A 21,933-nucleotide genomic window follows, 5' to 3' on the forward strand; every position below is an offset into this window, starting at 1 on the left:
GCTGGTACAGTAATTCCTGAGTTTTTTCCTTTTAGCCAGATGAACCTCATTGGCTTTGATTTTTGTTTTTCATCTCTATGTTACTACCATGAATTACTCCAAAGTGAGAAAGGCACATTTATACCTTGCTAACTGCTCTTCCACTTCCCTCAGCTCAAGTGAAAGATTTATGGTTTCTTCCCTTTGCTGTTTCCTGTAAAGTGACATATATATATATATATATATATATATATATATATATATATATGATGCTACCCTTGGTCTCACATCAAAAACTGAATTCTAGAAATACCTGAGCAGTCAGTTAACAGCAACTAGATGTTCATTTTAACTTAATGGACAGTCGTGCCCAAAAGATGCTCATAAGGATTATTTTTTCAGGTAGGAATGTACTTCAACTGCCTCTCGAAGTACTTTCTACATGGATTTTGTTTTTTTTAACCTCTAGTGAAAATTTCCCCTCTCTACAGGGGGAAAATTAAATATACATAGTTCATAGTTGAGACAAAACAGTGAGGAGATTTTGGATTTATTTTGGTTGTTGTAATTAGCTATGACTGCATGATAGACTCAGTCCAATTTTGCATGTAAATTTATCTACAATACTCTCTGAGTACCACTAATGATCTGTTATGTATGAATCTCTTTGGTATATACAGAAGAAAGATTACAAACAATAGTAAGCAGATAGAATGTAGAGTCTCAGTCTATTGAATAACTCAGAATAAAAAGAATCTACCATTTCTTACTAAAAAAACATTAATTTCCCAGTACAAATCCTTATCAGTGGTATTCAGAAGATATTTCTATTTTGAGGACTATAGTCTGTCCTTTTCTTAAGAAATGTATGCAGAAAAGATGCACAATTATCTTAGTAGAATTTTATTTTGTAAATAAAAATGGCCTAACTAAAAAGTTGCTAAGGAGAAAAAAAAAAGTGTTTATCTGCCATACTTAAAATTTTCATATTTTCACAGAGGTCTTGCTGTTCCTATTGAGAGTATACTTTCACAACTAAGGGTAGATTGTCCCTTTTACAGTTTTTATGAGAGAATCTTTGTTAATATACAAGTAGAATGACATAATTTTCCAAGATGTTAAAAGATGGTAATAATACAATTTCTGCCAAATCTTTTACTTCCTAAAACTTGCATGATATCCTAATTTCATTTTTATGCTCTCTATAAGAAAATATGTAAAGCTGTGTATCATTTCCATTTGATAGATTAAGAAATCAAAATCCAGAGAAGTGTGTGAATGATTGGAAGCTGATGTATCAAGAAACCAGAAAGAAGAAACTTCTCGCCCAGTGTTCTCTCCACTGTATCATGTTAATTCTCTGAAGACTACATTTTGAGAAGCAACAGAAGCCAGGTAAAAACAACTGAGATATAATACAGGCCAGGTAAAATGAAATTTAATTTAGTGATTACCTGTCATGTAGTGCATTTCCTGTTTTAAGATTTCTTAACATATGGCTATTTTTGGCATCAAGCAGTCTTTTTGCTAATGACCCCAACCCACTGTTTTCCTGCCACCAAGGTATTTTGAGAAGAACTGTCTTACCTCTGCTCCTGAATATGTATCAGTTTGGAGGATGAGTTCAGCCAGATCAACGTCATTACCGACTGGCATAGAATGAAACTGCAGGTTAAATATTTCCCTTCTTGTTGCTGCATCTGGTAACGGCACATAGATGATTCTATCAATTCTTCCAGGCCGCATCAAAGCCTGTAAAGAGGATGAGACAATGCAGAAAAACCAAGCTCAGAACTGACATTCCACATGAAAGGTGGATATCTAGAATCTCATGAATAACCCACTATTACTCATAATTAGTACATGAAACAAGTACTAGAGATGCTATAACCTATTTTAAAGATTCAAACAAATAAATCATGTTCAGAGTACTTTTGAAAGTAGCAGAGCAATACTTCTGAGAGGCTTTCTGCTCCTCAGCAACTGTCAGGTCAATAAAAGATGGCTATTCTCTTTTAGGGAAGTGTGTAATATGACTTGCATTCATTGTATCAAAAGACTTTTTTTTTTGGAATTTCCTGCAATATCTCTTAAAATATGGGTTGTTTTAGAGAGCCCTTAAAATAGCGCAGCTCTAATAAAAGAATACTTCTAGAGCTGAAAGTAGTCAAATGAACTTCCCTCATATTTTACTGGAGGCTAAGGCCTAAATTATCTTAGAGCTAATGAATTTATGTATTCAGAAAACCTTACCGAGCATGCACTATACACTAGACATTGTTCTTGGTACTAGAAAATAGCATGAATAAGATAGATATGTCTAAAATTGATTGTGGTGATGGCTGCATGTATTTGTGGATATACTAAGAGCCACTGAACTGTGTACTTTAAGTGGGTGAATTTTATATTTATTCTATCCCAATAAAGTTACTAAAACAGATACAGGTCTAAAATGTGTGTGGGTGTGTGTGTGTGTTAAGGAGTTGGGGCAGCTTTTAGTTGGGATAGTGAGAGAAAGCCTCTCTGAGGAGGTAACTTATGTTGATATCCAAAGGAGTCAGCCTTTGAAATATCTAGGGGAAGGGCATGCAAGGTAAATGGAACATCAAGTGCAAAAGCAAGAATGACTGGTATGTTCCAGGGAAAGAAAAAAAAATCAATGTGATAGAGTGAATAAGGAAAAAAGAGGTAGGAAATGAGGTCAGAAAGATAGTCATAGGCAGATCATAAGACCTTAAAAGACATAGTAAAGAGTATGGATTGTATTCTACTTTTCTTTTTAAAAAAATTTTTTTTTCAACGTTTATTTATTTTTGGGACAGAGAGAGACAGAGCACGAACAGGGGAGGGGCAGAGAGAGAGGGAGACACAGAATCGGAAACAGGCTCCAGGCTCTGAGCCATCAGCCCAGAGCCCGACGCGGGGCTCGAACTCACGGACCGCGAGACCGTGACCTGGCTGAAGTCGGACGCTTAACCGACTGCGCCACCCAGGCGCCCCTGTATTCTACTTTTCATGAGAAGTCATTGGAAAGTTTTAAGTAGAAGGTGAATTGGTAAGATTTACATTAAAAGACCACTCATGGGACAATATCAAAAGGTCTAATATGTGTTACTATAATACCAGAAGGAAAGGAAAGAGAAGATGGGGCAGAAAAAATATCTGAAGAAAAAAGAGCCAAATTTCCTCCAATTGGTAAACAAACAAATTTACACAATCAAGAAGCTCAGTGAATCTCAAATAAAATAAATACAAAGAAAGCCACACCTACACGTATCATAGCAAACTGCTGGAAACAAAAGACAAAATCTTGAAAGCTGCCAGACTGAATATGGAGAACAATAATTTGAATCACCAGTGACTCTCAATCAAAACAATGAAGGGCAGAAACCAGCAGAACAATATCTTTATAGTGCTGAATGAGGGGCACCTGGGTAGCTTAGTCAGTTAAATGTCAGACTTCGGCTCAGGTCATGATCTCACAGTTTGTGAGTTCAAGCCCTTGTGTCGGGCTCTGTGCTGATAGCTCGGAGCCTGAAGCCTGCTTCAGTTTCTGTGTCTCTCACTCTGCCCCTCTGCTCATGCTCTCTCTCTCTCAAAACTAAATAAACACTAAAAAAAATTAAAAAAAATAATAAAATGCTGAAATAATAAAAATGTCATCTTAGAATTCTAGTCCCAGTGAAAATCTTCTTTTTCTTTTTTTTTTCAGAGAGAGAGAATGCAAGTGGGGGATAGGGCCTTTATGAGAGAGAGAGGTAAACTTAAGCAGACTCCACACTCAGCCCAGAGACCAATTTGGGCCTTGATCCCACGACCCTGGGATCATGACCTGAACCAAATCAAGAGTCTGCCTGCCGCTCAAATGACTGAGTCACCCAGGTGCCTTGAAAATATTCTTTAAGAACGAAGGAAAAATTAAGTCATTTTCAAACAAAATAAATTTAAGAAAATTTGGTTCCATCAGAACTGCACTACAGAAAACACTAAACGATGTTCTTCAGGTTTAATGGAAATGACATAAGATGGAAAATTGAATCTTCAGGAAGAAATGAAGAGCATTGGAAATGAAACACCACAAAACTGTACATGCCTTCCACCTCTAAAAAAAATTCACTCTTTTGGCTGACATATCAGAAATGGGATTTCTTGAAGATTTAAGAGACACTCACTTATAAATAGTGAAACACAGCAATTTCTACATGTGTACTTTTGAATGAAATATCCAGAAAAAATGTGTGATAGAAGTAAATGTAGAAACTAAGGAAGACAGGAAGTCAAACATAAACATCTTTTAATTAAAATAATAATAATAAAATAAAATAAAACCCCTGACAATGTAGCTGTGATCATACATAAAACACTATGGAAAATACAAACATTAAAACCTTATGTGGTTGGCTCTGTGGAAATTAGTTCTTAGAGAACCAGCACATGCATACACACGCACACACCATGATATTCTGTGAGTAAGGAACTGACCTCTATCTCTAACCCAAGAATCCCATATCTTTTGCCAAGCTACCATGAAATTGTGGAAGGCTGATTTGTTAGCTTTTAAACAGGGTAAAGTCTCAGAACTTTTATAGTTCTGGACATGTATGTTCCTAATAATGGAGCCTCAAAATAATAAAAAGCAAAAATTGATAGGATTAAAGAGATAAAAAAGGTAACTCCACAATCACAATATGAGATTTTAACACTCTTCTATTAGCAATTATAGAACTAAAAAACAAATCAGTAAAGATACAGAGAATCTGAACAAGGCTATCAATCATTGCAACCTGATATTTATTTATGGGCTACTTTACCCAACAACAGCAGAATACATATTTTTTAAGTACACTTGATATATTCACCAAGATAGCTCATATGATGAGCCATAAAACAAAAATCAACAAATTCAAAATGAGTGAAATCATACAAAGTAGTTCTAAGAAGAGTAAATTAGAAAGGAATAACAAGAGAGGAAAACCTCAAACACATGAAAAATTAAACAACACCCTTCTAAGTAAACCATAGGTCAAAGAAGAAATTATGAAGAAATTAGAAATGTTTCAAGTCGAATGATAATGCAAATATAACATCAAGATAAAGTAGTGCTTAGAGACACATTTATAACTTTAAATGCTGATGGTAGGAAAGAAGTCTAAAATAAATGACCTAAAGGTTCAAGAGTAAGTACAAGGCTGGAAATAATAAAGATAAGAGTAGAAATCAATGAAATAGGAAACAAACAATAGAGGAAATTCAAAGTCAAGCATGGTTCTCTGTAAAGATTTTAAAAATCTTATTGAATTCTAACTAGATTGCACAAGGATAAAAGAGAGAACAAATCACCAACATCAGAAATGGAAGAGAGGTTATCACTACATATCCTACAGATAGAAAAAAGAATAATAAGAATATTATCAATAGCTTTAGGACAATAAATAAACAACTTTGATAAAAAATAAGTTCCTTAAAAAATCTAGTTATCAAAATGGACAAAAAATGAAATAAAAATCATAATGGCCCTATATTTATTTTTTTAATGGAACTGAATTAATTAAAAATTGAATTTATTATGACTAACTTTCACACCAAAAACATTCTGGTCTAGATGGTTTCACTTCTGAATTCTGCCAAAGAAGAAACAAGATTGCACAGCCACTTCAGAATAACGAACATTTCTCAAGTTGTTTTAGAAGGTCAACATAACACTAACTCCAAACCTAACAAAGATATCACAAAAAATGAAAATTACAGATTAATGAGCCTCATGAAGACAGACTCAAAAATCCTTAAAAAATATTATCAAATAGAATCTCACAATATGAAAAATGGATAAATCATCTTAACCAAGAGTTATTTCAGGAATGCAAGTTTAGTTTAACACTCAAAATCCAGTTGGTATAATTCACCACAAAAACAGAATACAGGAGAAAATTCACATGATCATTTTAATACGTACAAAAAAGTTTTGACAAAATTCAAGATCCGCTCATGTTGAAAAACCTTCAGCAAATTAGTAATAGAGGAGGACTTCAGTATGGTAGGTAGTATCTAGAAAAACCTGCAGCTAATACAATTAATGTTGAAATCTTGAGTGCTTTCTACCTAAGATCAAGAAAAGGCAAAAAGTCACCACTTGTACTGATAAATATAACAGAGGTACTAGTCTTTATTACAAAGACAAAAGGCAAAAGACAAAAACTGGAGGGGGAAAAAGGAAATATAGAACTTGGAATGGGCAAAGGCAAACTATCTTCATTTGCAGATGACATGATTGTTTATGTAGAAATACTAAGGAATAAAACTACTAGCAAGATTACAGAATACAAGTTTATTATAAAATTTGTATTTTTATATATTAAGCAATAAGCTAATAGAATATGAAGTTTTAAAAATCCACTTTATGAGAATACATAAAAAGCACAAAAAATAAAAGACAGAAATAAAATTAACAAAAAAACACTTCACTGAAAAACGATATCACTATAGTAAGAAAAATTAAAGGCCTATATAGATACACCATTTTCATGAATTAGAAGGCTCAATATTATTAAGATATTCATTCTTTTCCAATTTATCTATAGACTCAATGCAATTCCAATCAAAATTTCACAAGGGCTTAAAAAACAACCTGACAAATATTATAATATTTATATGGAAATGCAAATGACTGAGAATGATGAAAGCCAAGTTAAAAAAGAAAAAAGCTCAAGGACTTATACTACTTACAATGCTAAAAAAAAAAACAAGATAGTGTGACAAGGTCCAGAGGACAGAAATATAGATCAATGGAATAAAATAAGGGATTCCATAATGGTTTCTATCTTTAAGGCATTCAACTAGGAAAGGAAAGCATTAAAACTAATAATGCTCCAACAACTAGATACTCATATTTTAAAAATCAACATTGATCCTTACCTGGCACCATATTCAAAAATTAACTTGACATGGATCATAAACCTCAATGTATGAGCTAAAACTCCAAACTTAATGTTTATGCAGCCCTGAAGAATCTATAAAGCATTTTCACATACTGTATTTCACTTAGTATTTCTCCAAATCCTATGAAGTAGATTTTGTCATAGCCCTATTAAGAAAAAGAAAATGAGGCCCAAGATCATACAATAAATGGCAGAAAGTGAGCCAATGTTGAATCAATCCTTTTTCACTTTACTATCCTGCCAGTACAAAATGATACACAGTACTGATAGACAAATGAAAAATATTCTTATACTGAAATATGATATAGGTAACAAAAAAAATTAAATAATTCTTGCGTCAAAAAAACATTATACATCTACTGTGGGCCAGGCCCTGTTTTAGGTGCTGGGGAAACAGCTGTGAATAGCTTGGTTACTTTTTTTAAAGTTGAAGTTATCCTTTTCACCCTTATGGGAAAACTCATATTCCAGGCTATTTTAAAATTTCCTTTCTAATAGTTGAAAGAACAACACAGCAAAGGATATAGAGCATACACGTCACCTAAGTCACTGGAACAACACTCAGCATGCATCTGTTCCACCCCCCCCCCTCCTTTCTCCCTGCCAAGTTGTAGCTGTCCCTGGGCAGTGCAGGTTGAGTACACTTCAATGATTGTAACGTTGCCTGGGCCAACAGCCAGCTAGTCTTTTTCTGGTCTGATCTTGTCAGTGAAAGTTAGCTTAAAAAACGGTAGGAAAGAGCTTTCCTTCCTGTAGAACCCTGAATGAGTTAACACCCTTCCTAGAATTTCTTTAAAAATACTGTTCTGGGATATTAGGGTGGAAGAGTGTGTTCTGAATGATGGCATTTTCTGTTATTTTAAAACCACCATATAACAACTCTCAATGAAAAAACAAGCCAAGGCTTCCTAATACTACTCTGAGCCCTTCTAGCCTCAAGGTCATAGATACTGTGGCTGCTACATGAAACTCTATTTAAAAATGTCATAGGGCATACTGCCTTTTCAAGAGAACTTATTCAAGACCGTGGCAAGTTTCTACACCTCAGCCCCAGTTTCTTCATGTGTGAAAACGAAGGTGGTTCTTTCATCAGATAGGGCTATGTGTATCTGACAAGAATTCTCCTCAAAATACACAGATGAAAAAACACCCCCATACAATTTTGTAAATAATTCCATAATGTTCACCTGAAATCTGCTCGTGCACCCAAGATTATGAATTATTACATGAACTTTTATATGGGCCTTCCAGCCCCAATTCTACGACTCCATTATAGCATCTTTCCCAAGGAAATGCCCACAACTTACATTACATGGTCATTACTGAAAATGTGTTATTACTATTTTAGTGATTACACTAATTAATTAAACTAATACAATTATCTTTCCTTCTTCTGACCTTTACAAAAAGGACTTAAAGCATTTCTGGCATTTCATATTAAGGGTTCGTACTGACCCAACCCTATTACCAGTTACAAGGCTGTCTTTTCTTTTTTATAAATTCTGAAATTTGACATGTGTACTTTCATATTCTAGCACTGCTCAAATCTAATTTAGTTAGCATAGAAATACTTGTTCAGACCAAGATATTAAAACAGACACTGAAAAATCAGGTCCCGGGGCTCCTATTCATTTCAAATGATCAACAAGGGTGTGTATGTGACTATAGGGAGTGCCTCCTCTAGGAAAGAAAAGCAGTACTAAGCCTTTACATTTTACTCTAATAAAAATGTATCCATGTATCATGATTCATGGAGAAAATAGTTCCAGAAACTGGGGAGAGTGTGGATCCTTGGTAAGAGTTCAAATATATTTAAAAGACACCCTGAACCTATTTTAGGCATTTCTTGCCCTCCCTCTAAATTTGACAGAGTAATAGGCATGGCTAATGCTACTTCTTAATTCTCTCTTGAAATGATCATTTCTACTCCATCTTCTTTATTATATATTTATGTGTTTTCTTACTGTTTATCCTTCCCAACAGACTGTAGGCTGTATATAATGGCAGGTATCATATTCTTTTATTCAACACTGTAAACTCAGCAATGGCATATACAAGGCACTCAAAGTAGTCAAGGCAACACAATCTCTTGTCTAGAATATCATAACTGCTTTGCTAGTTGTCTTCATGCAGACTTATTCTTTCCTTTTTCTCCCTTTCTTGATCTACATCATTGCTATAGGGATCATTCTTATACTGAAAATACTGCAACTTATTTTCTAATCATTTAATGGCACCTTAAGGGAAAAAGTAAAATTAAAGCATAGGATCTCAGACCTCTATAATTTTGTTGTAACTGTCCTACCTTATCCGCAGCTACTTTATGCTCACCTAAGCACTCACAGTTAGCCAAAATCACCATGCTGCCTTCTGCCTCCCTTGTCCTCACAATATTTCTTTCTATACTCAGAATATTTTATCTCTTTGTCCATCAGACAAATTCCACTTCTTGTTCAAGTCTCAGCTTAAAAGTCATTCTTTTTTCTATAACCTTCTATGACTCTTCCAGGTATGTATGTATGTGTGTGTGTGTACACACACACACACACACACACACACACACACACACACACACACACATATATAACTTGTAATTTGACATACATGTAAAAAGTTAGGACAAAAGAATCTGGCCTAACCAGGTTAAAATTCTCACTCCGCATTTATTAGCTGTGTTTGGACAGATCAGTTAAACCTCTTGGTACTTTAAAATCCTTAACAGTTCTAGTCTCTATTTAGAGGATGGCTGTATGAATTGAAGAATATGACCTAAATAAAGTGCTCAGTACAGTCTGGCACATGGCATGGATACTTCCATTTAGATGCTATTGTTATCATTACTGTGTCTGTATAATTATCCCTAGTACTTGACCAAGATCCTTAAACACAGGAAATGTTAGTTATCTTTGGATCTTGGCACATGGTAGACATTAATGTTCTTTAAATGAATGAAAGAACAAATGTTATAAAACTACAAGATTAGAATAATATTAGAAAACTAGGCTTAAAACATAGATTCTTGATCTATATTTCTAAATCTCAATGTTTAAAAAGGATTGCTATTTAGTAATTCTACTTGTTTCTTCTTCTCCCTGCTTTTACCACAGCCTCTGAAATTCTCAATTCATTGCCCTTTCATAATAGACAAAGGAATCACTAAAAGAGAGGAGGCCCTAGAACATGCCTGTATTTATTAAATCTTTCCATGTTGTTGACCCACATTACTCAGCCTAGAGATGGACATATTTGACTTCTGGAAATGTTTTTATTTCATTAAAAAAAATTTTTTTTAATGTTTATTTATTTTTGAGACAGAGAGAGACAGAGCATGAATGGGGGAGGGTCAGAGAGAGGGAGACACAGAATCTGAAACAGGCTCCAGGCTCTGAGCTGTCAGCACAGAGCCCGACGTGGGGCTCGAACTCATGGACCATGAGATCATGACCTGAGCCGAAGTCAGCTGCTTAACCGACTGAGCCACCCAGGCGCCCCCTGGAAATATCTTCATTTTTGACTTTAGCTGCTATCTTAAAAACTTTATTTATTCCCAACTTTAGTGAGGAATAACTAACAAATATAATTGTATATATTTAAGTGTACACCAAGGTCTGATATACATATAATTATGAAACAATTAGCAAGCTCAAAGTAATTAACATATCCATCACTTCACATAATTAACTCATGTTTGTATGTAGTAAGAACACTTAAAGATCTACTTTCAGCAAATTTCAAGCACACGACCCCTTATTATTAACTATACTTACTAATGCTGAACATTTAATCCTCAGAACTTATTCATCTTATAACCAAAAGTGTACCTTTTGACCAAAGTGTCCCCATTTCCCCATAGCCTCTTGCAACAACCATTCTCTTCTTGGTTTCTGTGAAACTGTGTGTGTGTGTGTGTGTGTGTGTGTGTGTGTGTGTATACATGTGAGTATGTTTAAGATTTCACTGTACGTGACAACATACAGTATTTGTCTTTCTGTCTGGTTTATTTCACTTTAGCTGCTATCTTTTAAGGCTTCAAATCTCAGTGTTTCAGGAATACAGTTTCTTAATATCTTTTATGTAATTTAGTGATCTAAATGTTTAGACTGAAAAAATCTTTTTCTAAAGAATAGCTTTAGAAACCAATGAAATAAGCAATATTTTATAAAACTCATGCAAGCCCTTGTAAGAAATACTCTTCATTATATTATTTGGTAACTAAACTTTGAGACAATGAGAAAAAATATAAATTGTACTTAAGTTGGGGGAATGATCTGCTGAACAGATATCAGGAAAAAGAAATGAATTTTATATACAATTTGAATGAAAAAATATTAACTCTCCACATGATATTTTAAAAGTAACTAAAGGGGCGCCTGGGTGGCGCAGTCGGTTAAGCGTCCGACTTCAGCCAGGTCACGATCTCGCGGTCCGTGAGTTCGAGCCCCGCGTCAGGCTCTGGGCTGATGGCTCAGAGCCTGGAGCCTGTTTCCGATTCTGTGTCTCCCTCTCTCTCTGCCCCTCCCCCGTTCATGCTCTGTCTCTCTCTGTCCCAAAAAAAAAAAACAAAAAACAAAAAACAAAAAACGTTGAAAAAAAGTAACTAAAAAACATTGAGAAACTTTTTTGTACAAAGCACTATTTTTTTTTAAATTTTTTTAACGTTTATTTATCTTTGAGACAGAGAGAGACAGAGCATGAATGGGGGAGGGTCAGAGAGACGGAGACACAGAATCTGAAACAGGGTCCAGGCTCTGAGCTGTCAGCACAGAGCCCGACGCAGGGCTCGAACCCACGGAGCATGAGATCATGACCTGAGCCGAAGTCGGCCGCTCAACCAACTGAGCCACCCAGGCGCCCCTACAAAGCACTATTAACAATACAAAGAAGCATACAACTTGGTCCTTACTTTTTCATTTCTTAAGTTATGTATGTATGTATGTATGTATGTATTTTGAGAGGAAGGGAGAGAGGGAAAAGGAGAGGGGGAGGGAGAAGGAGAGGGAAAGAGAGAGAAAGAAAGAATCTTAAGCAGGCCCTGCACTGTGAGCATAGTGCCCTATACGGTGCTCGATCTCAGAAACAATGAGATCATACCCTGAGATGAAATCAAGAGTTGGACGTTCAACTGACTGAGCTACCCAGGTGCCCTTAGAATTCTTCTTTTACAGTTTTTAGTTTAGTAAATCTTTTTATAAGAAACAACTTGCCACCTTTTAATTCTATAGTTTAACTGAGAAGTAGTAATGATATTTTTTACACTATGCACATCATACTTGAAATAAGTAACCACTTTGAGATCAGTATATTTGATACCATGGGGGAATATAATCTATGGGGGAAAGAAATGGTTTACAAAAGCCAAAGAAGTGAGACTTTTTATTTATATTCTTAAAAACATACAATCATTATTGGTGCAGTAGGTAATTGTCTAAATGATTACATCTGGCTCAGAAAATGGAAAATGAGAATTTTCGAGAGTTAAAATTAGTTGATTTAAGATAAGACTTTGGAAAGGAAGCACTTCAAATTTCCTTTTAAAAAAATCTAAAAACATTTCCCTGATGTAAGTAAGCTGGGCCTGAAATGACAAGTAGGGGAAATTTACCAGGCTGAGAAGGTAGGAAAAGGCAGAGTGAATGCTATGCACAAATAACTAAAGGTGCAGCAATGGAAAAACCATTCCTGTGAGGGCAAAAGATTTACTAAGGTGACAAAATGAGACAGACCTTCCGAACTGCTGCACACAGAATAGATGATAGTTGTGTTTAGGATATTGCTTCCTTCAGCTCTCAGGTGGGCTAGGAGCCCAGAGAAGCCAGAGGCTCTAGGCAGGCAGACAGTGACTTTATCTGGTCATTATTCCAGGTGTGACATGTCATGAAAAAGTTTAAGAAGCACTAGCAGAGGAATATTGAGAACATGGGGAGATGAAGGTAGACGAAATAAAAACAAACAAAAAACAACTCCAGGTGTATGATTATATACATATAGTGGGTAATGTCAAGGACTTTGGTCTTGATCTTATAGCTCTTTGGAAACTGTGGAAGGTTTTTAATCAAGTGAAGGATAGGCTCAGTTTTCTGTTTAAGAAAGCAAACAATTCTGGCAGCAGTGGGAAGGTGGCATCAGAATGAAGTGTAACTTCCAGTTAGGAAGCTAATACAATCTTGAGGTCTTAAATTAGAACATGAATAATAACAGAGGCAGTGAACCTGTAAAGGACAATTTAAGAGATTATCTTTGAAGTAGAATGGCGCAAAGTTTTCAACTTATTATTAGACATTTCCCCCTTTTGACAATGCCTCTCCATTTTGCAAAGGAAGATAAAGACAAAGCAGAATTTATTTTAGATAGATTTGTATTTGCATTTGTATTCTGCAAAGAGAACGATACTTGCCAAATTAAATCTGGATCTTATAATAAGCCACGACTTCATTTTTCAACTGCTGGAAATGCTTTTTAAACAACATTTCAATTCATATCGCAGCTACTTAAGATATTCAGTTACTCCTACAGTTAAGGGAGTTTTTTTTCGGGTTCAGTTTGAGACTTCACAGAGTAGTTCAATTCCACAAACATATGCTGAGTGTCTAATATGTGCCAGGCACAAGATTAGGTACTAGGATTACAATGTTCTTTGTTCTTTGAAAAATAATTCTTTTAAAAAGGATTTGTGTATGACAACATCTGAGAGTGTGTTTGTATTAAAACAAATAAATCAATCAGTCTGTAGGCTCTGTCTAATGCTGGGCATGCTCAGTTTTGTAAAAACCCGTAGCGCTGTGCAAGAAAAGACTTGATGCATTTGACAGCAGGTGTGTAGGAAGAATGTACCACAGTAAATAGCAGTATTTGGTGGTGAATACAAAAAAGAAAACAGAACAACAAAAACAACAACAAACACACACACACTCTTAAGATCTTTTACTAGAATGATGTTTTTTATCCACTTCTATTTAAAAATGCCCTTTTACAAGGCAGGATAAACAGAATTTATCCAGAACTAATCCTAATTCTTCCTCTTATGAAAAGTCAATCTGCTTTTCGATAAGCCACAGAGGATAACTGAAAACAATGCAATTAATCTTTTGAATATCCAATCTTTTAAAAGTTCTCCATAGGGTATAAGTAGTGGGAGTTGGGGACTTACATGTATACATTGATTTTTAGGGTATTTAAATATCAAGAAACCCACAGGCTCTAAACAGGGGTGAAGGGTGAAGGGTGGTAGTGATGGGGAGAAATCATCTGTCCCCTGCTTATTTCTCCAGTATCATCTTCCATTATTTGGCCCTTCCTTGCCTTTTACTCTCTACCACTACTGAATTTCTTGTAGGTCTCTGAAAATAGCACATCTCCTCGCACCTCTGTACATGCTGATCTCTCTGAACAGCCCTACTCACCCCTATGTCACCCAGGAAAGTTCTAATTCTTCCTTCAAATCACTTCTGCATACACAAAGGAGTATTTTCTTCTCTATATTACTTCTAAACACTGTTCACATGTCTGTTGCACATATTACACTACAATATTTGTTTACATGTTCTAATGCCCCCATTGGACTATAAGATATTCAAGGGACATATATTTTTCCAAATTAAAAAAAAAATCAGTTCATCAAAACGTAAAGTGATCTATCTGCAGACACCTACCAGATGCAGAAGAACGCAGACAATATATAAGATACCAGGTGATACAAAAATACATTGCTGAGAGTATGAATTTTCTGGATAGTTGTTTTTTTTTTTTACTTGTTACATACAAATCACTTTTAAAAACTTAAAATAGAAATCTGACATACACTACATACAATGGATGATATGTTAAATGTAAGCAAAACTTTTCTTGTTGACTCACAGTTTTCCACCTCTCTCATAATTAAACATTACTTGGTGCCAAAGGAAGCATCAAGGATAGAGGATGTAATGTGACTTGAATGGGCACCATGGGACAGATGGGACCCACTGCGGAGCAGCACTGTGCATACTGCCTCCCTGCTCACACCTGTAGGGTTTGCATTTTTCTACAGTCACTAAACTGAACACCGGTGTTTCCCTGCCTCCCTCCCCAAACCGACTGATCATTTCTCTTTTTCCCTCAGGCCAACACCCCAATTTTTTAGGGCACAAAATACCAAAGTATAGGAAGGTATTTCTTATCAATCCAACCATCTGAGATGAGACCGCAGGGCTGTTCTATCCTTTTTTCTCCTCTCCTTTTTGAACAAAACAAAACCAAAAACCTCTCAGGCTGGGGCTGGCCCACTTCTGAGCTCCATCAGTACTGCATCTGGTTTGGCTATTCAGTGCACCTCTCTTCTTCCTTGCCTTGTATGCCTGTTTTTTTTTTTTTTTAACAATTTTTTTAATGTTTATTTTATCTCTGAAGAGAGAGAGAGAGAGAGAGAGAGAGAGAGAGAGAGAGAGAGAAAGGGAGAGAGCATGAGCAGTGGAGCAGTGGAGACAGAGGATCTGAAACAAGCTCTGCGCTGACAGCAGCGAGCTCGATGCAGGGCTGGAACTCATGAACTGCGAATCGTGACCTGAGCCGAAGTCTTATGCTCAAGTGACTGAGCCACCCAGGTGCCCCTGTTCTTTTCTGTCTTATCTTTGATAATACATACTACAGGCTTTTCTTTCTTTTTTTTTTCATTTTTCATTATTTCATAGTTCATAATTCTGGCTCTACTACTTACCAATTAAATTTTAATACAGTAGTTTTCAATCCTCACATAACCAGCAGCATCTGAGATTTAGAACATGGTCTAATACTGGCTCAGTGAGGCATGTGGGGCCGGACCACATAGTTTGGTAAAGTATAATCCATGAGCCAAATCTGTCCCATCTCCCACTTTTATAAATAAAATTGCATTGGAACACAGCCATGTTCAGCCATTTAATTATTATGTATGGATGGCTATACATACATCCATACATCACTGTAGGACAGCAAACCTGAGTAGTTGAAACTGATAACTGATATAGACTGATATCAGATAACTAATGTTGTCTGCAAAGCCTAACATATTTGCTATCTGCTCCTTTACAGAAAAAGTTTCCAACTCCCTTACAGTAGTGACTCCTTTTTTTTTTTTTAGTAGTTTCATTTTTAAAAAAAGTTTAAGAGAGAGAGTGCATGCATGTACATGTGAGTGGAGGAGGGGCAGACAGAGAAAATCCCAAGCAGGCTCCACACTGTCAGCATGGAGCCCGATGTGGGGCTTGAACTCACGTGCCATGAGATCATGACCTGAACCAAAATCAAGAGTCAGCCGCTTGACTGAGTCACCCAGGTGCCGCTATGGTAGTGATTCTTAATCCTCATTGTGCATCACGTTCACCTGGTGAACTTTTTATTTTATTTATCATTTTATTTATTTTATCTTATCATATTTTATTTTTTCAGTGGGCTTCATGCCCTATGCAGGGCCCAAATTCACAGCCTTGAGATCAAGATCTGAGCTGAGATCAAGAGTCGAACACTTTACCTGATGAGCCACCCAGGCTCTCCTCTGGTGAATTTCTGAAAAGTAGGTTTCCTTGAAGTCCTTTCTTCATAGATTTTTCCCAAGTCCAGGGAAATTATTTTTCCAAGGCTCCTCAGGTGACTCTACTGTGCATTTAAAGTCAAACTACTGCTCAGGATTTCTCAAACCTCAGTGTGCACAGGAATCATCTGACTTATTTATTAATCTAGGAGAGTCCCGTGATTTATTTACACTCCATTTGGATTTATGACTTGGAAGGAGAATCGAGAACTCTGTAAGTTTAGTAAGTATGTCAGCTGACTGATGCAGGGAGTCTTTAGATCAAACTTTGAGAGACTCAACTTGTAGAAGTTGCTTTGGAAAAGCTTCACAGGTAAATTTGAACAGTCCTCTCTCCCTCACCCCCACTAATGAATCAAATCACTCTAATTGCTCTTAAGCCTAAGGTTTTTCATCTGTAAAAAGGAGACTCTTTCTCTACCTGCCTTGTCTGCTTCAGAAGCTTGCTATGAGAAGTTCTTTGTCAATTAGATTGTCAATTTCTAATTCTCTCATCAAAATAAGATACTGTTTTTGAATATTCAGATTATATCTGACATGGCCTTCTAACAACTTAGATAATTGGGGCACTTAGGTGGCTCAGTCTAAGTGTCCAACCCTTGGTTTTAACTCAGGTCATGATCTCACTGTGAGTTCGAGCCCTGTATTGGGCTCTGCACTGCCAGCACAGTCAGCTTAGCAATCTCTCTCTCCTCCTCTTTCTCTGGCCCTCCCCCGCCTCTCTCAAAATACATAAATAAACATTAAAAAACTCACATATCGGGCACCTGGGTGGCTCAGTCGGTTAAGAGGCCGACTTCAGCTCAGGTCATGATCTCACGGTCTGTGAGTTCAAGCCCTGCATCGAGCTCTGTGCTGACAGCTCAGAGCCTGGAGCCTGTTTCGGATTCTGTGTCTCCCTCTCTCTCTGACCCTCCCCCGCTCGTGCTCTGTCTCTCTCTGTCTCAAAAATAAATAAATGTTTAAAAAAAATTAAAAAAAACCCTCACATATCATATAGTAAGCAGAAAATGCACATACCATATTTGAGCACTATTCCAAGCACAGACAAGACATAACTAAGAATTGTGTCAATGTCTTTCTGAAATCAAACCTGGATAATAAAGGGTTTCCATAAAGCCAGTCATATACCATAGTGATTACACAGTGACGCTTAGGTTGGAACACAAATGTAGCTAAATCCACTGTCCAGATGATTTCAACTACCTACAGAGATTCTTTGATAGGCTTAGGGAAGGGAGTACCTGTAAACCCTTGAAATTGTAGGCCAAATTTTACATGCATACTTTTTCAGGAGAGTGTATCTATTGGATTCCCAAAAGAATCTACTCTCCAAGAGAATAAGGTCAGTCACTTACCCTAGGTACCTATGGCCTAAGACCTAGGTCATATCAACCCATTATAAGATATTCTAACAGAAAAGAAGTCCTTTATGAGTTATTTCCAAATACTGGTGTCCTAGTTTAAAATAAACACATTTAAGAAAGAAATCTTTGGCTTTCCTGTATTTCTGGTGTTTGTTTACTTATTTATTTTAGAGACAGCAGGGGAGGGGGCAGAGGGAGAGAGAGAAAGAGAGAGAGAAGATAGAGAGAGAATCTCAAGCAGGCTCCACACTCAGCATGGAGCCTGATGCACGGCTTGATCTCATGGCCCTGGGATCATGACCTGAGCCAATATCAAGTCAGATGCTCAACTGACTGAGCTATCTAGGCATCCTATTTCTGGTGTTTTATAAACAAACTAGGTAAAAAATTAATAATAACTTCTCCATTTCTATAGAGATAACAATATTTATAATAAAAATTTTTAATGTGCCAGAAAAGTCTCGATTGTGTTGCTATTAAATATAAGCAAAAAAGGAATTTGGTTATCCTGTGGGAGTATGTTTTTGTGGTTTCTGGCCATTAAGAACAGCAGCATTTTCTTACATGGCCAAGTCCAAATATAAGTACTGACTGACCTGACATTGCTCAGACATCTCATTATTCAGTCACATCAAGTAGTTGACACACCCAGAATAATCTGGATTCCCAACTATGTTTACCCTATCTTTAGCAAAGAACTCAGTGGATATGGTCTTTCCAAAAACACTGGAGTTATGAAAAAAAAGTCTGACTTGCTTCTTTAGTATATGCTATCCAGTGTAGCAGACAATTGAGACTGGAAGTTATGTCAACTTAACACCACCTTTGGAAGACACTGTCTCTTTGGACTGTTGTCTCTAAACTTTTGTGATCATTCATTCATATTATTAAAATTAATTTGAGCACTTTTCCCCAATAGTTCTATACTTATTCAGAAAGTGTATATATATGCGTGTGTGTGTGTATACAGACACACACACACATGCATATATATATATATGTCCTTATATTAACGTATTGTGTATATTATATAACATACATAAGCACATTTTTTTTTTTTTTTGAGAGAGAGAGACAGAATCTTAAGCAGGGTCCATGCCCAGCACAGAGCCCCATGCAGGGATTGATCTCATGACTTGAGATCATAACCTGAGCCAAAATCAATAGTCGGACGTTTAGCTAAGAGCACCCCACACATACATTTTTAAAAAAGAATGCTACATAAAATAATCATGAATACAAATTTCTATTATTTTCTTCCCTTACCCTCTGATATGTGCATGCATTGTTTGAGCTCACTCCTAAGGAATAGGCAGCATATAAGAAAGCTTATGGGTCTATCTCTGTATTTCAGAGAACCAAATCCTTATTCACCTATTATAATATCCTCATGTTATGGTTAAGAAGCAATGGAGAGCCTGTTCCAGGATGATGACGGTGATGATGATGAAGAACAATACCTGCATGTGAAATTTACTATATGTATGATCTGTTCTAAGTCCTTTATATAATGTAACTCATTTAATCCTCCCAGTGTGAGTTAGGTATTATTATTAGCCGCACTTCGTAGATAACAAAACTGAGGTAGACAGAGGTTAAGTAACTAGCCCAAAGCCACACAGCTAGTATGTAATGGAGTCAGGAGTGGAACAATGGCAGTCCAACTCTAGTGTCCATACCCAACCACTATACCAAAATACACCTGATTTAAGATTCACAGTCAAAAGTAAAGCAAACAGAATTGTAAACAGAAGTCAGGTTCCTTGCTTTGTTAGTAATGAGGGCAAGAATAATTTTAATCAAAAGCAAACATTTTTTTCATTTGATATGAAGAAAATTAGAGAATCACAGGATATTAGTATCACAAAGACTCCTTCTATATTTAACGTCTTGCATTTGCTGAGAAGACTGAAGTCTAGAGAGGTTACATTAATGGTAAAAGTCATACATGATTAAGTGGTAGAGCTTAGAATAAGCAATCTAATAATATAAATGCTAATGTTATTGAGTGCCTAGTATACACTCAGAACTGTGTTAAGTGCTTTCCTATGGTAATTCATGCAATCTTCACAGTAACACCCAGAAGAAGATATTTTTTGTACCAAGTTTACAAGAAAGGAAATGAAGGCTTGAAGAGGTTAAATAATTGCCAAAAGTCAGGAGGACATTAAGAAGCAAAGCTGGAATTTAAACTAAGGTTTCATTCGATACCCTCAGACCGGGTAACTAAACTATATATTTCATTATTCCATACTGCCATCGTAAGACCAATTTCTAGGCAAATTAAAATATTATTAAAGTTTTAGAAAAAATTTTGGGAAAAAAGTGTCTATAAACCCAGATAAATGTGCCTTTGTTAGTGGATGGAAGTTTTCCTCTTTCTTTGGTAATAAGTGCTACACATCAGGAATGTAAGTTATGTGCATGTATTTAACCCTGTTTAAATGGAATCTCAATAAAAGGACACCTTAAGAAAAGATAACAATTACATGTAATGGAATATAGAACCAGATTCTCCTGGCAATTAATCACCTAATGCAAACCTATAGGCTGTTTCTGACAGATCCAAGAACTTTGCTTGAATTGTTGGATAAGATGTGTCTGGACTAGCTTATGAGAAGAGGTTCTGTTTAAAGTCTTTGAAGGTGTTTTAACATATATTTACACATATTGATGTGTGTGCATGCAAACATACTGCAAATGGATTTCAGCAACATACATATGTATGTATATATGTGTGTATATATGTGTGTAGTATGTATGAAATTGCAGAACTGTTTTATTGCTCAAAAATATACAAAGAAATGAAAGTAATCTTCCTTTACAGGAACAGAGAGCTATCTATCATTTAACACAGATACTTCCTGTTTTTAAGCAGTTGGGAAAGCATGATTTCCAACCCAAATACTTAGCTTGGCAAGTTAGTGCCATGTTGATAGATGCTTTTATAACCACTTTTATTGCACCTTAAATATCAATATGAAAAAGAGAGATGATTTATTTTTTCTCTCAACTTTTCCTTTTTTTAAGATGTGGGAGAATAGGAGAAAGAGATGAGAGGAAAGGGAAGGAAAATATTGTAATCAGAACAGGTGGGTGATCGAGTTTAGTATAGCTCTGACAGAGGTAGCTGTATCATCTCAAACTTACTCTGAGGGTGAGGGAAGCAGTGATTTATTTGTATGAAATAAAAAGAAAAACAATGGAACTCTAGCTAAATCTTACAAATCTTTAAAGAGGAGATTTTGAAAGTTACAACTACAAGTCCCCACATTCTCTAACAAAGCACTTAAAAAAATCTTTTATGTGGGCCATGGAATTAACACTGCCTTGGGCATTATAGTTAAGACTGTGGAGAGGAGTGGCTGGCTGGCTCAGTTGGTAGAGAATGCGACTCTTGATCTTGGGGTCATGAGTTTAAGCCCCACATTGGGTGTAGAGCTTACTTGAAAAAAAAAAAGGCTGTGGATAGAGATCTCAAATAGGCAATTCTGCTTAAATGGTTTAAAAAAGTAAACTTTGCTTTTCATTACTTGATACTGTACGTTGATGTCAATTTAATATCTTCATTTGTTTTTGTTTTGTTTTATCTTTGTTGTAATAAGGAAAATTTTCTTTAGGAAAAGTAAAGTACTTGCCTGGTGTTCATGATTTTAGTGTTATGGTAAGAACTGACATTTAGACGTGATAGTATGTTTTATGTATTTTACCTAACTTTATACCTGACCAGGTGTTCTCCTTATCCAGAAACCATTCCCTCATCTTGCCATAGTGGAACACAGCACTGTAATTATCCCCCGCTTTGGGGTAACTTCAAGCTCTACTCTATTTGCTCTTTTCCATCATCATTGAAACATATCAGATACCTTCTGCTACTGAACATCCTTGTTCAACACTCATGCTGTCTTAGCTCCTGCCCAACTTCCTTCTTCCCTATGCATGGCTAGAGAGTTGTTTAAGCTCTGTTTCCAGTTTCTCACCTATCACTCTTATCTCAGTTGACTCTAATCTGTCCCTATTACTGTACCAAAATGACTCCTGTTACGATCACTAATGACCTCCAGATTGTTAAATAATTAAAAAAAAAATTACTCTTTCTGCACATATC

At 36.1% G+C, this 21,933-nt stretch overlaps 1 protein-coding gene across 1 annotated transcript in view; it reads right to left on the reverse strand.

The window, feature by feature from the left end:
* Positions 1–21,933, reverse strand: part of SPATA5 (spermatogenesis associated 5) — a 378,688-nt gene that overhangs the window by 75,222 nt on the left and 281,533 nt on the right. The window contains exon 15 of the mRNA XM_043568934.1: positions 1,567–1,731. Within this exon, the coding sequence (XP_043424869.1) occupies positions 1,567–1,731 (165 nt within the window). The remainder of the gene's footprint in view (positions 1–1,566; positions 1,732–21,933) is intronic.

This window comes from Prionailurus bengalensis, chromosome B1 (assembly GCF_016509475.1).
Source record: "Prionailurus bengalensis isolate Pbe53 chromosome B1, Fcat_Pben_1.1_paternal_pri, whole genome shotgun sequence".
NCBI classification, from domain to species: Eukaryota; Metazoa; Chordata; class Mammalia; order Carnivora; family Felidae; genus Prionailurus; species Prionailurus bengalensis.